The 12643-nt window shown below is 38.8% G+C and overlaps 1 protein-coding gene across 3 annotated transcripts in view; it reads left to right on the forward strand.

The window, feature by feature from the left end:
* Positions 1 to 12643, forward strand: part of hdac8 (histone deacetylase 8) — a 104877-nt gene that overhangs the window by 32976 nt on the left and 59258 nt on the right. For all 3 annotated transcript variants that reach the window (XM_039765740.1, XM_039765741.1, XM_039765742.1), the window contains one exon: positions 9778 to 9890. In XM_039765740.1, coding sequence (XP_039621674.1) covers positions 9778 to 9890 — 113 coding nt within the window. The remainder of the gene's footprint in view (positions 1 to 9777; positions 9891 to 12643) is intronic.

Below are 12643 nucleotides of genomic sequence, written 5' to 3' on the forward strand. Positions count from 1 at the left end.
AGTCAATCTTTATCTTGTGTTTTTCAACCTCTAACAGAGTCTTTGAATACTTCTTCACTAGAGAAGCTTATAGGCTACTTTGCCTTGCCAATGCCAAATATGCATGGATTTTTCCACTCATGCCCATCACCTAAATGGCACACGACATTCATGCTTCACCTTGTAGGTGATTAAGTGGCATAGCAACTCAATATCATTTTTTGAGCTGAGCAGGGATGGACTGTGTGGCTGACCTACACAATAGGCACCCACCAGAGAATACCACTTCCACGCCTCGCTCTAGTAGTAGGTCCAAGTTAATTTTTTTGGTCAAGGTTCGCTTAGATTTATTTGGAACTATTATTAGAGTCATTTTTGATACCTGTGTTTTGCTCTTGTGATTTTGACCTTGGCTTGTATCTTTTGGTTTCATTCATCTGTCAGTTCTTTTTTTGCCAGTTTTTCTCCGGCAGTGAAGTTTGAGGTTAAAAGTGCAGGCGGGCTTTCCTTTCTTGCAACCCAGTAGAACTGTTTGTGTTATCTTCTGGCATTTTTGAGATTTTTTTTCTTCCTGCATAACATCTTACAGGATGTTTTCTATTGAGGTCTGATCAGACTTCATATCCCTGACTTTTCTCAAGATTTAGGGGAGCTCTTCCAGAGATGAGAGTTGCACTAATGCCAAGCTGAAGTGTATTCTTAATTCCCAGCACACCCTTACTACCCTTTTGGTTCATATGTGAAAGGCAGCAACCTGCCAAGTGGTGGTCATTTGACACCTCAACATCTAATTCCCCAGAACATACTCTGTAATCATGTGATCCATAAAAGATCACATGATTACAGAGTAAAACATTTACCTTTGGCCTAAGTACTCTGGTACATAATAATAATAATAATAATAATTCTTTATATAGTGTTTTTCTAACAACTCTTAGCACTTAGTGAGTAGGGAACCACTTCAACCACCATTAATGTATAGCATCCACCTTGATGATGTGATGGCAGTCATGTACACTCACCACACATTAGCTGTTCTTTAATGAAGTGGTGAGAGAGAGAGAGCCAATTAGAGACAGGGAATAATTAGTAGGCCAGAATAACTAGGCCGTGGAGGGCAGTTTACCCCAGATCTTGGGATATGCCCTGCTCTTTATGAAGGATGCCCAAGGATCTTTTATGACCACTGAGAATTGGGACCTTGGCTATATGTCTCATCTGAAAGACAATACCATGTTTACAGCACAGTGTCCCCATCATAGCACTGGGGCATGGAGATCCACATTCAGACCACAAGGTAACTGCCTCCTGCTGGCTTCACCAACACCTCTTCCAGCAACAACCCAAACTTTTCCTATGTGGTCTCCCATCCAAGTACTGCCTGGGCCCAAACATGCTTAGCTTCATGTGGAAGATCTCTTCTGGAGTGCATGTGGTATGGCTGCTGACTATCCGATATCTGGCATATTAAGAAGAGTTCTTGTGTTTGAACATGTTTCTATGGGCAATCCATGACTGGCAAATAATAACTTAAATAACAATTCACTGCTTAGGTTCAGATGGAGCCAACTGTTCCTTCTAAGTTACACCACTCCAGGTTCTCTGTAATGTGCCACTAGCAAGTTTATGTCACCAAAATGTATTCTTTGAGGAACTGGAAGTCAAACTCTGAATAGTTGTCAGTTACATACACACTAAAAGCAAAAGTGGTCACCTTAGTGTGAATTCAGGGAGAAAAACACCATCAATTGTAATAAACCATAGCTACACTTCACCTAACCTGGGCCTTGGACACTTGTGCAGGGTCTCTCTCATGGAGTAACTCTAGAGTAGGAGACAGACCCTCCCTGTCCATGAGTTCTGATTTGAGAGTAGGCGCTGTTTGTAGATTTGAGTCAATCTTTATCTTGTGTTTTTCAGACTCTCACAGAGTCTTTGAATACTTCTTCACTAGAAAGGCTTATTGGCTACTTTGTCTTGCTAAGGCCTAATATGCATGGATTTTTCCACTCATGCCCGTCACCTAAATGGCACACGACATTCATGCTTCACCTTGTAGGTGATTAAGTGGCATAGCAACTCAATATCATTTTTTGAGCTGAGCAGGGATGGACTGTGTGGTTGACCTACACAATAGGTACCCACCAGAGAATACCACTGCCATGCCTCGCGCTAGTAGTAGGTCCAAGTTAATTTTTTTGGTCAAGGTTCTCTTAGATTTATTTGGAACTATTAATAGAGTCATTTTTGGATTGTTGTTTGCTTGGTCTCCTCTTTTGCTAAAATTGACAATAGTAATCTCATCAGGAGCATGTACCTCTCAACATTCTTTATTTAAATTTCATTGAAGCACACAAGACCCTCCACACCTAAGGTCACAATCCTAGGTGGGAAGAATTAAATTGTGCTGGTTATAAATAAAAAATATACTGTAGCTATTGAGCTTTTGCTAGTTGCCACTTATGTTACTACATATTCAGTCTTCAGTTACTTTGAAAGGGACCATATCTCAAAGGCAGCACTCCTACTGACTTCCCTTTTATATGGACATACCAAGCCCACTAAGGCTGCACACTTTTTCTACCAGCAGTGTTAGTCATTTGGTCCTATTGTTAAAGGGAGCAAAATGGCTTCCTATTGGATTTCTTTTTCTCTCTCCTTTCTGGGTTCTTCTGTGTCCTACCTTTCTGTGCATTTTTAGGGCTTATTTCCTGCTGAAAGCGATGTTCCTTTTGCCCTGGCCTTGTAACACACACTGGTAATTCTAGCTAATGCCTCATTCCCTCTCTTAGAAAGTTTCATGACCCTGTTACTGCACTGCTCCACCCTTTTCAGCTTGCAACCGCCGTGTCCAGGAAGGCATTCAAATGAAAAGAATATAGTTGAAGTTTGATTGTTTAGTTTTGAATGATCACAGGTTTACTTTGGAGATTCCACAATTACTAGAGTCCAAAGTCAATTATATTGTAAGCTGGAGGGGTGATCGCACCCCAAGAGGACACAGACGCCCCTGGGAATACCCCTGAAACACAGTCTACCTTCACGTTGCTCCTTACCCTTCTCACTTGCGCTATAACGCGTAATAAAGACCTCGCGTAGTACTCCGCTAAGTTAAAAGCCTTGTGCAGCGCCTGTCAGTTTTGGAATTGATTGTTTGCTTTTATCTCTCTTTCTCTCTCTCTGACATTCTCTGCTCCTAGCGGAACTGTCATCTCTGACTTGTCATGGAGCACGTTTAAGCTTTTGAAAAAGAAACAAATTTTTGTTTGCAGTGTTTGAATAAAATTCCTGTTTTCTACAACCTCCTGTGTCTCTGTGCAAATCTGTGACCCAAGCGTGACAAGCTTGCAACCGCCTTGTCCAGGTCTGCACAATGACTTAAAGTTTATATTGTCATGTAATTATTGTATAGGATAGGGGTACAATTTAATATTAAACTTACAAAAGATATCTAAAGGTCCAGTTAACAGTAGCATGCTTTGCTTGCTAGGATAATCTCCAGCTGCCCTGCCACTCTGCCCTGGATCAGTGGGTTAAGAAAATTGATATGTGTCCATTTTCTGTGAAAAGCTGTTTAAATCTTGCCAGCAATGGTCCCTTAGTATAGATAGACACCATGAAAAAATACTTTTCTGATAATGCTTCTGTTTAAAGCAATGGAACAGTGATTTTAAATAAAGTAAAGGTCATCAAACTGATTTTAAAAAGTAGGAAGTCATTGATTTGAATTCACAGATATTTAGATTATTCAGTCATAGGCAGTCAGTCAGTCATTCTCCAACCCGCTATATCTTAACAAAGGGTCACAGGGGTCTGCTGAAGTCAATCCCAGCCAGCACAGGGCGCAAGGCAGGAACAAACCCTGGGCAGGGCGCCAGCCCACCACGACAGTCATAGGCAGAGAGTCTTATATGTTTTCTCATGACCAAAAGCATTTACTTTCATGTCATCCTTACTCTGCGAATGATGTATACCTAATTCATGGTTATTCCAAGATTGTGATTTACTATTTCTGATGCATTTCAGAATAGTGAAGCATGCACTGCTAGAATAAAATCTTTAGCTTTGACAGTCGTCGATCCAGCAACTCAGACTATTAGAAAGATGCCAACAACATGTACTACTGGTGATAGATCAGTCACAGCTCCAGCAAGTGTAGTTGGATATTACAGTTAAAAAATGGGTCTGACTGTATTTACCAGGGGTCTCATGTATAAATGGTGCGTACACAAAAAAATGTTGCGTACAAACGTTTCCACGTTCATATCACGATGTATAAAACCTAAACTTGCCGTAAAGCCACGCACATTTCCACGGTAGCTCATACCCTGGCGTATGCAAGTTCTGTGCTCAGTTTTGCAGACTGGCACCACCCAGCGTCAAAGCACTGCTACTGTTCCAGTGTGGTTTCCCTTTCTTTTTTAGATCCACATCCCTGACGCAGCTTTATAAATACACTGGAATTAACCGCATATTGTTAATTAGTCTAATGCATCTGATTGTAACTAACCTGTAACAATATGATGGTCCACAGAATGGTCAAACTATTCTAAATACAATAGCTGCTTTAGCGTTGTTACTCTCACTGCACCTTCTTCTTCTTCTTTCAGCTGCTCCCATTAGGGGTTGCCACAGCGGATCATCTTTTTCCATATTACTCTCACTGCGCCACTCGGAGTATTTATATCACTGTATCTGAGTGTGAATCACAACTGTACGGCAGCTGATCGGAAAGAAAATTATCGGTATACGGCATCTAGCACACGCTGCCTCAGCCATGCTCTCTATTGAACTGCTCTCATATGGCAAATGCTTCAGAGCCTTTCCTGTACAGACCTCGCTTTTCAGAAACAGTTTCATCCCAAGAACTATAAACACACTCAATCAGCCCATCAAGTGCTCCTTGTAGAACTGTTTGTACTTATAAGTACAATTACCTCACTGTAAACTTGCGATACAGTTGTAATGTTACACAGCCTGAGCCACTTTAAAAAGCGCGTATTTACATATGATGACGATATCATTTTTAAGATGAAATGCAGCAAAATATGTTTATTATATTATACAGATAAAATTTTGTAACTTAATTTAAATAATCTATATTATTAATAAATAAACATGTGAGGACATGGTGTTGCAGTGCTAGCAAGGAGCTGGCGGTCCGTTAACGGATTGTTCCTGCCTCGCGCTGTATTCTTGCTGGGACTGGTGCAACACTGGATGGATAGAATAATTTTACATGTACTACAAAGATATTTTAGTGTTCTTTAAAAGTTTTGAAGAATCGGAATTCTAAGCTTACAGATGGCTTAACATCTGTTACGGAGCTGATTGTGTGACAATTGGACATTTCGAGAAAGAAAAGGAAAGACGGGAATTGGGGGTTAATACGTTTGAAAGAGAAAGTACAGCTGCAATAAATTATTTCATCGAAGGTCGCACAAGCATCTTGCGTGAGGCATGAACAGTAACTGCGCCACCATGTTCCCATGTTTAATAACATGCTTTAACTCATATCATCATGAAAATGATATCAAGTATACATCTCAGTATTTTAATTATTCAGAGAGCTGTAATATCACAAGTGTAATGGATTCTGTGTCCTGTCGGAGGAAGAGAAAGCCCATTTAAGAAACACGTAGTGATTCACACACATAGAGCACATAGAAGGTTAAATACAAAACAAAGCATTAAATGTGCTACTTTAGTTACGATGGGATTTGAGAAACTAGTAAATTAAACAATGTTAAGATGAAGTTTATGATATTCTACTTTAATGACAAAATAAACTATGTGATTAAAGTGGAAATTTCGTGCCTTTTTTCCCACTGTGTGCCTATTTTTTTTTTCTCTATACCCTAATAAGCTTTCAAATGACACTCAGACGGTGGGCTACGACTCGCCTTTTCATAACGACTTTGATATCTGACAACCTCTTTTTTATTTCGGGCACTGTGCGACTTTGTGAACTTGAGCTTTGGAGTTTTTCTGACACTCTATGTCACTCAATCAGCTTCCTTCTGTTGTTTATACAACTGTTTAAACCAACAAATAATGCGTTTTTCTTTGCCTCCACTTGGTATTCACTGAAATTCTTCTATTTACCCCCGTGCTTTTGCCATTGCCTTTTCACAGAATGCTGAGCTTAAGGGCGTATTTATATTGATTTGCATATTCAAAGAGGCGTAATTCTGGGAGGAGTTTGGAAGTGGCAGCAGGTGTGTGCACGTTCGTTACTTATCACTTTGACTGGGATTTATGTAGTGGAAAAACGTGGAAGGTGGCGAATGCACAGATTTATGGATATGGATTTTTTTGTGTGTACAAATATTTCCGCTTTTGTCCGTACGCCATGTTATAGTGTGAATTCTTCACACGGCGTTATGCATGAGGCCCCAGGTGACCTCAACCTTGTTTTCTTCCTTTACTTCCAACTAAAATATCATATTACAAGTCAACATTGTTTTAGCTGGTCTTTCAGCAGAAGTCACAAATAGAAGAAAGCAAAATGAGTTACAGTAGCTGATTGGACAGAGCAATAGCAATGTGCCATTGCCCAATCTGTTACCAGTACACAGAGTGAATTGACACAGGCCATATGCACAAAAGATATTAAGAACTTTCTAATTGAATTTATATAAACTCCAAAATCATTTTACCAAGTAAATATCAATATTGCACTACTAGTCTCATTACATTCAACATACAACATCCAAACATCATTGAATTGTCATTTCGTTAATGTCCTGAGGCCATCCATGCTTCTGAGCTATGCTGTGCATTACTGCACAAGCCATCACAATGTAGCAAACGTTTATGAAGCTAAACAGCAGTATGCTGCCTGACGAGTTGTGGTATAGTGGGTTTGTGGTTCACAAAAACTGGGTGTTTTAATAAATAAATAATGCACTCGCTCATGCTGGGGAGTGAAGCAGGTGTGAGTAATTTGCCGTGAAGATGCTGCTTCTCCAGGTTGGTGTGAGATATTCAGCCATCCATGGATTGCCTTGCTGGCACATGCAGGCAGTCTGATTGCCTTATTATCAGCAATCAGATGATTACACCTGCAACAGCTCCCAGTTCTATAAAGAGGAGCACAAGATCAAAAGAGGGGAGAGTCAAGAAAAAAGAATAGAGGTTGAAAGACAGGAGAAGAAGCAGGCTGGAGAGAGAGAAAACAAGCCGGTGTAATGTACGGAAGCAGGTGGACGGGAGTGAAGCCCTAAAAGGAGCGTGTGGCCATCGCTCAGGAAGAGGGCTATGGTTCCCTCCTGTTGAGCACTTTGGGAGCAGGAGTAACCATCATGCTCTGGGGTGCTTTTGCCGGGTGGAGCCATTGACAGCTATGGAAACGCAATGCGACTATGCCAGGTGGAGTCTGGATTGTCAGCGGTTTGGGTGGAGTAGGGCTTGGGATTGCCCGTGGATGCCGTGGGATTGATGGCGGGACACAGGCTGGATGAGGTGGGTGTTTGCTGCTGCTGGTCGATGTCTATCTGGGCTGCAAGGTCCAAATAGGATCAGCTGGAGAGGCATTAGCTTTAAAGGAAGGCACCAGGGCTTGCAGATTTTTAATGAGTTTCCTGCTTTGCATTGTTTTAACCTTGTTTTTAAAGGATTTTTCTATTTATTGATTTTAACCTCCTATTTCACTTCAGTTTATAAATTATTTATTTATGGAAGAGTTTTGGAGCACTGCACCTTTTGAAACACTTTATTTTAATAAAATCTCTGAGCACTTTGCACCTTCCCCATGCTTTAGTTGTGTTTTATCCTCATCTGCCATGCTTATCTCAGTTATGGTACTGGCAGTGTTGAGTTCAAACGGCTCCCATTATAGAAGAGGGAGCAAGGAGCCAACCCACACTATCGCACGAGTCCAAATGCTGCCGTCTACCTTTTAATGAACCAATGGTCTATTCTATCATTGTGTTGTAGGACAAAGTGTGCATTGTCTATTCTGCTATGCTTTTAAAGTACAAAAAAAACCTAAAGACCTCCCTTTAAAACCACATGCACCACAAACAAGTAGTTGGAAGAAGTGTGAGGAGATGAGAAAATGGCAAGTTGAGGGAAGTTCAGGGATTCTCTCTGGGCATCCTTCTTGGAGTTTTCTCAGGGAGGGGAACTCTACAAAATGACTGAAAACATCTGAATCCTGATCTCAAACAAAAAGCTATGAGCCTCTTGCTTGGAGAGCCTAAACCAACAAACTTTTCTCTTTGTGAACCTAAGAGCCAAGATACAGTCTGCCAAGCTAAACACTGAGCCCTGTCTGCTTAGGAAGAGCCATTACTTCAAGAAGGGAGCTTCAACATCTAAACTCTTGCGCAAAAATTGACCTATGAAGTGGCAAAAGACAGCAGACGGCAACATGAGAACACAGCAGCACAGTAGTGACCATGAAAATGCGGGAAAGAAAAAGAGTGCACTCCAACGCACGAAGAATCTTCCATTTGAACCTGGAGCAACAACAAAACACCAGCTCCACACATTGGACATCATCCATCAAAGACTTGATATTGTAAATCTATTTTCTGTGCCAAGATAAAGAAGAACTCTAAATGCCAGTAAAGAGCCAGCCTATATTTTATGTTTGCCTGTCTTGACTATCTGCGTCAAGTCTTATATTTCAATATATTGTGTATATGACTTTATCATATTTCTTTGCTGCTTAATAAATTGTATTATTCTGTTTCTTAATACGAGTGTGTCTCAGTTACCTTAAAATAAGTCTAAAGGCCGGAGACCCCATCCTATAACAGAGACACATAAGGTAAATAAAGTAGGAGCCTTTCCAAAATATTGGATTAATCCAACATTATTATGCCATCCTCCTGGATGACCGTCTTATTGAATATTAAGCAATAAAAATTCCTACAGTGTGCAGGAATTAGGTTTACGTACCATTAAGCCAACCTTGACACTCAGCGTAACCCTAAAGTCTGCTTTCCAAACTACTGTTTGATAAAATAAACAAATTGTGGGATGAGTTGTGCAACAGCATTAGTCAGACACATTTGAGCATCGTATGTTCATTGTGTATTGACTGAATGAAAGTGCTTTTTGTTTGCAAAAAGAAATTAATTCCATGATGGTACCTTTATCGCAACATGGGTGCAATCAATTGTAGCTATTACATTAGGAAAATCAGCAATTACCGTAAATTGCCTTTTGTTCTTGGTTTTCTCAACCTGATGATAAGGATATTGTATGTATCTGGATGTATACCACCCCATACAGATGCTGCGACTCTGCTTAGAGATGACTACGAGAGTCCTAATCAGTCAGCCAGTTCAAGCTGAAAAGCGCCTGTTGCTAAATACCCTACAGTTGTTAAACCCTGTAATGGAACAGGGATTCTGTGATGGTCTTTGTAATGTAGGTCTCAAATCAGCATACAACTCAGAGGACAGCTATAGAGAGTCTAAATTGGCTTTTAAGCCAGTCATCATCATGAGCCAAACATCTAAATTGGCTTTTAAGATCATCATCATCATAAACCAATCACTGCATTCCCAGAAAACTTGTTTTAGTCTTTCATTGGTACATTCTGTATAGTACTTGCCTGTAACTTTAAGCCAAATTCCATGCCAAGTTAGAGTTTTATAAATCCAGACTTTGAAGGAAGAAATAGGATATGCACATTTCTGAGGGCAACAGGTTTTTTTAATATATTAGGCTTTGGACTCTCGATTCAGCTGTTTTAGCTTTCACAAGATACATTTATTAATGTAATTAAAATGCATTATTTTGCCATCTCATTACAGTTTTAGTTTTTTTTTTTTTAATTTTAAGAGATGAAGCTTCTGGGTTTTGCTATGTCAATGATGCTGTCCTTGGAATATTGAGATTGCGGCAAACATATGAGAGAGTGTTGTACATAGACATGGACCTACATCATGGTGATGGTAAGAGTATTTTGAAAGAATTTATCTTTATGTTTGCCAGAAAATATACAGTATTTACATTTTAAACATATTATATATTTTTGTTATTTCTAAAGTTCTAGTAGTAATTATGTAATAATTGAAGAAAACTATTTTAATAAATGTATTTTAATAATGGTTTATTATGTCAGGTTTTTAACTTGATGGTTTTGTTGATTCTTAACACCTGCTCAAATTATTTGTAAAATATTGAAAGCTTTGAAAAATATAAGCATATTTTTAATTAATAATTAAAAATGTAAATATTTTATAGATTTTAATATGGTTTTTCAACAAGTATACATTTTTAAAAGTGCTAAAGAATTAATTTTCCATTTAGTATCACAAGTTAAAACTGCTTAAAGAATTTAGATTAATTTCTTATGTCAATCATGATGATGCATTTTACATACAAATTTGACAACTTTTATATACAAAACATGTGGATACAATATGCCTATGTGAAATATGCAAAGTCCCCTCCTGTGAGATGGTAGGTGTTTAATATTAAAATACATGAAAGCCCTTGAAACTCCAGAGAAGACCACTAGATGACATGATTGGGCTTTTACTTAGTTCTTGTTAATAGCAATTTATTAATCATAATACTTGTTAGCAGCAGTAAAAAATCTTTTATGCAATGATTCAAATCTTATCAAATGTTCTTCTTAAAAGACAGTGAAACTTAATCATGAGTTGTTCTCCTTTCTTTCCTCATCAGGACCCACATTGTCTTGTGCATGATGTGGGGAGAATGATGGTACAGATTAATCAACTATTTAATTCATTCATTCTTTGAAATATCAGTTTAGCAAATTTGAAAATGGGAAATAAGTGAGGGTCAAGCAATTAAATGAGTTTTTTGTTAAAAGAGGCAGGTGAGAAATCTTACACTTAAGTGGTTAGTTGATAACTTGTAATGTTTAAACAAAGACTTTTTGCTTTTTTAAAATGGCTGTCAAGAGTCTTTTATTTTTAGGTAAGTTAGACAGAAGCTGAAATGTAATCCCTGACTCCACATTTGAAATGTTAACAAGTCACACATACAGAGTAATACACTATAACAAGGAAGTGTTTTTTCATGTGAAACAGGACGTGAAATTCAGCATGATGTTATCAGCTCAGCTACAAATGAGGTAGCAGATATAACGACTAAACTAAACTAGTTTTCAAGCCTTAGAAAAGATGTTGGGGGAGGCCAACCAGCCAAACTGAACAATCATAAAACAAGGGCAATGGTTAGACAGTTTCTTTAGAGTTAAAGGGCTGCCACAGTCATGAAATTTAGTTGACCAAATAATTGTTATAAAAATAACTGTGATTAATGATTTAACTATATAAATTTAAAATAGATATATAATAATATATAAATAGATATAAATAAAAATGCATTTCTGTTTGCCTTTTTGCCTTTTAGGCTTTTTAAACAAAAATTGTACACGTACATATGATATAAATAATATGACAACCAATAACACAATAAGCAAGGTACCATAATCAAAATAAACAATGTACTATGGCCAAAACAGACCATATCCCTGTCATCTATAACCATGTTCAATCATACTCCTCACTGGCTAGGCAGAAATTGGGCAAGAAACACTAACATCTGGTTTAAAGCAACATCTCACAGTGGTCACAATGCTGCTAGCCAAACAGAACATTCTGTTAGATGCAATGCCTGTTGAATTATTATTCTTAAAGTAAAATACCTGTGTTATTTAAAAAATGTTGCTTTGTTACTATGGAAGATTATTCTTGCCACTCAGAAAAGAAACGACTGTGTTATTTGGCAGAAGTATTGCCTTTTTTACTTAAAGACGTTGCCTTTCCATGTGAAGCTTGCTTGAGGTCAGCAATCAAAACAGTACTTGTATACTTGTGGGCAGCCTGTTCTATCAGCACAGTAACATTCTGCTAGTCAGGAGTTGACAGTGTTTGGTCAAAGTCTCTAACCTAACAATGCCACAGCTGAGAAAGTGAGACTGCTGATAGAAGTGTGCCTATTATTACTGGATTTAAAAGGCAAAAGAGAAAGTGGACGGTCAGACACATTAACTAAAAGTGGTAAAAGGAGGTTGAGTATAATGTTCTTGTGAATGGGTGACCTACATAATGAGGAAATGCACTTTAAATAGTTTTGCATGTCAGTCTTGTACTTTGATGACCTGCTTCCCCTGTGTAACCTGTCTCTCCTTGAAAGTCACCACTTTAGAAAACCCATCACGTACAAGCATTGGCACATCGCCACATCTGGTGGCATTCCCCCAAGCAGCTCTTGAAGGCAGCACAGATCAGTCAAATCAAAAAATAATGAACAAAAATTATAAGTGTACGTGTTATCCTGCATGTACTGAGGTGAAAATTTTAATCCACCCACTTTTTGGTCACAGCAAGCCAGTGATGTTCGCAGCAGTGCTAGTTGTATGGCAAGAAGCGGATGTGTTGTATGCTAAGAAACTGATGTGTTTTAGCAGCCGTGTGGAATACAGGGTTCCCTAGTGCTGTGTCTCGCCCTCCTGCACTGCTTAGGAGGCTGCTTTTTATATTGCCAATTTCTACAGGTATTCTGCCCCTTCAGACCGCTCTTGGCTACCTGTGGTGCATGTCCCTCTCTGGTTCCAACCTAGGTCAGCTACATTATATATAAAACACAAGAAAATTATCACATTTTGGGCATATTTTTGGTCGATGTCATGAAAGCTGTTGGGTTTAGGATTTAATCACAAACGCTG

The sequence above is a fragment of the Polypterus senegalus genome, chromosome 10 (assembly GCF_016835505.1).
Source record: "Polypterus senegalus isolate Bchr_013 chromosome 10, ASM1683550v1, whole genome shotgun sequence".
In the NCBI taxonomy this organism is placed as follows: domain Eukaryota; kingdom Metazoa; phylum Chordata; class Cladistia; order Polypteriformes; family Polypteridae; genus Polypterus; species Polypterus senegalus.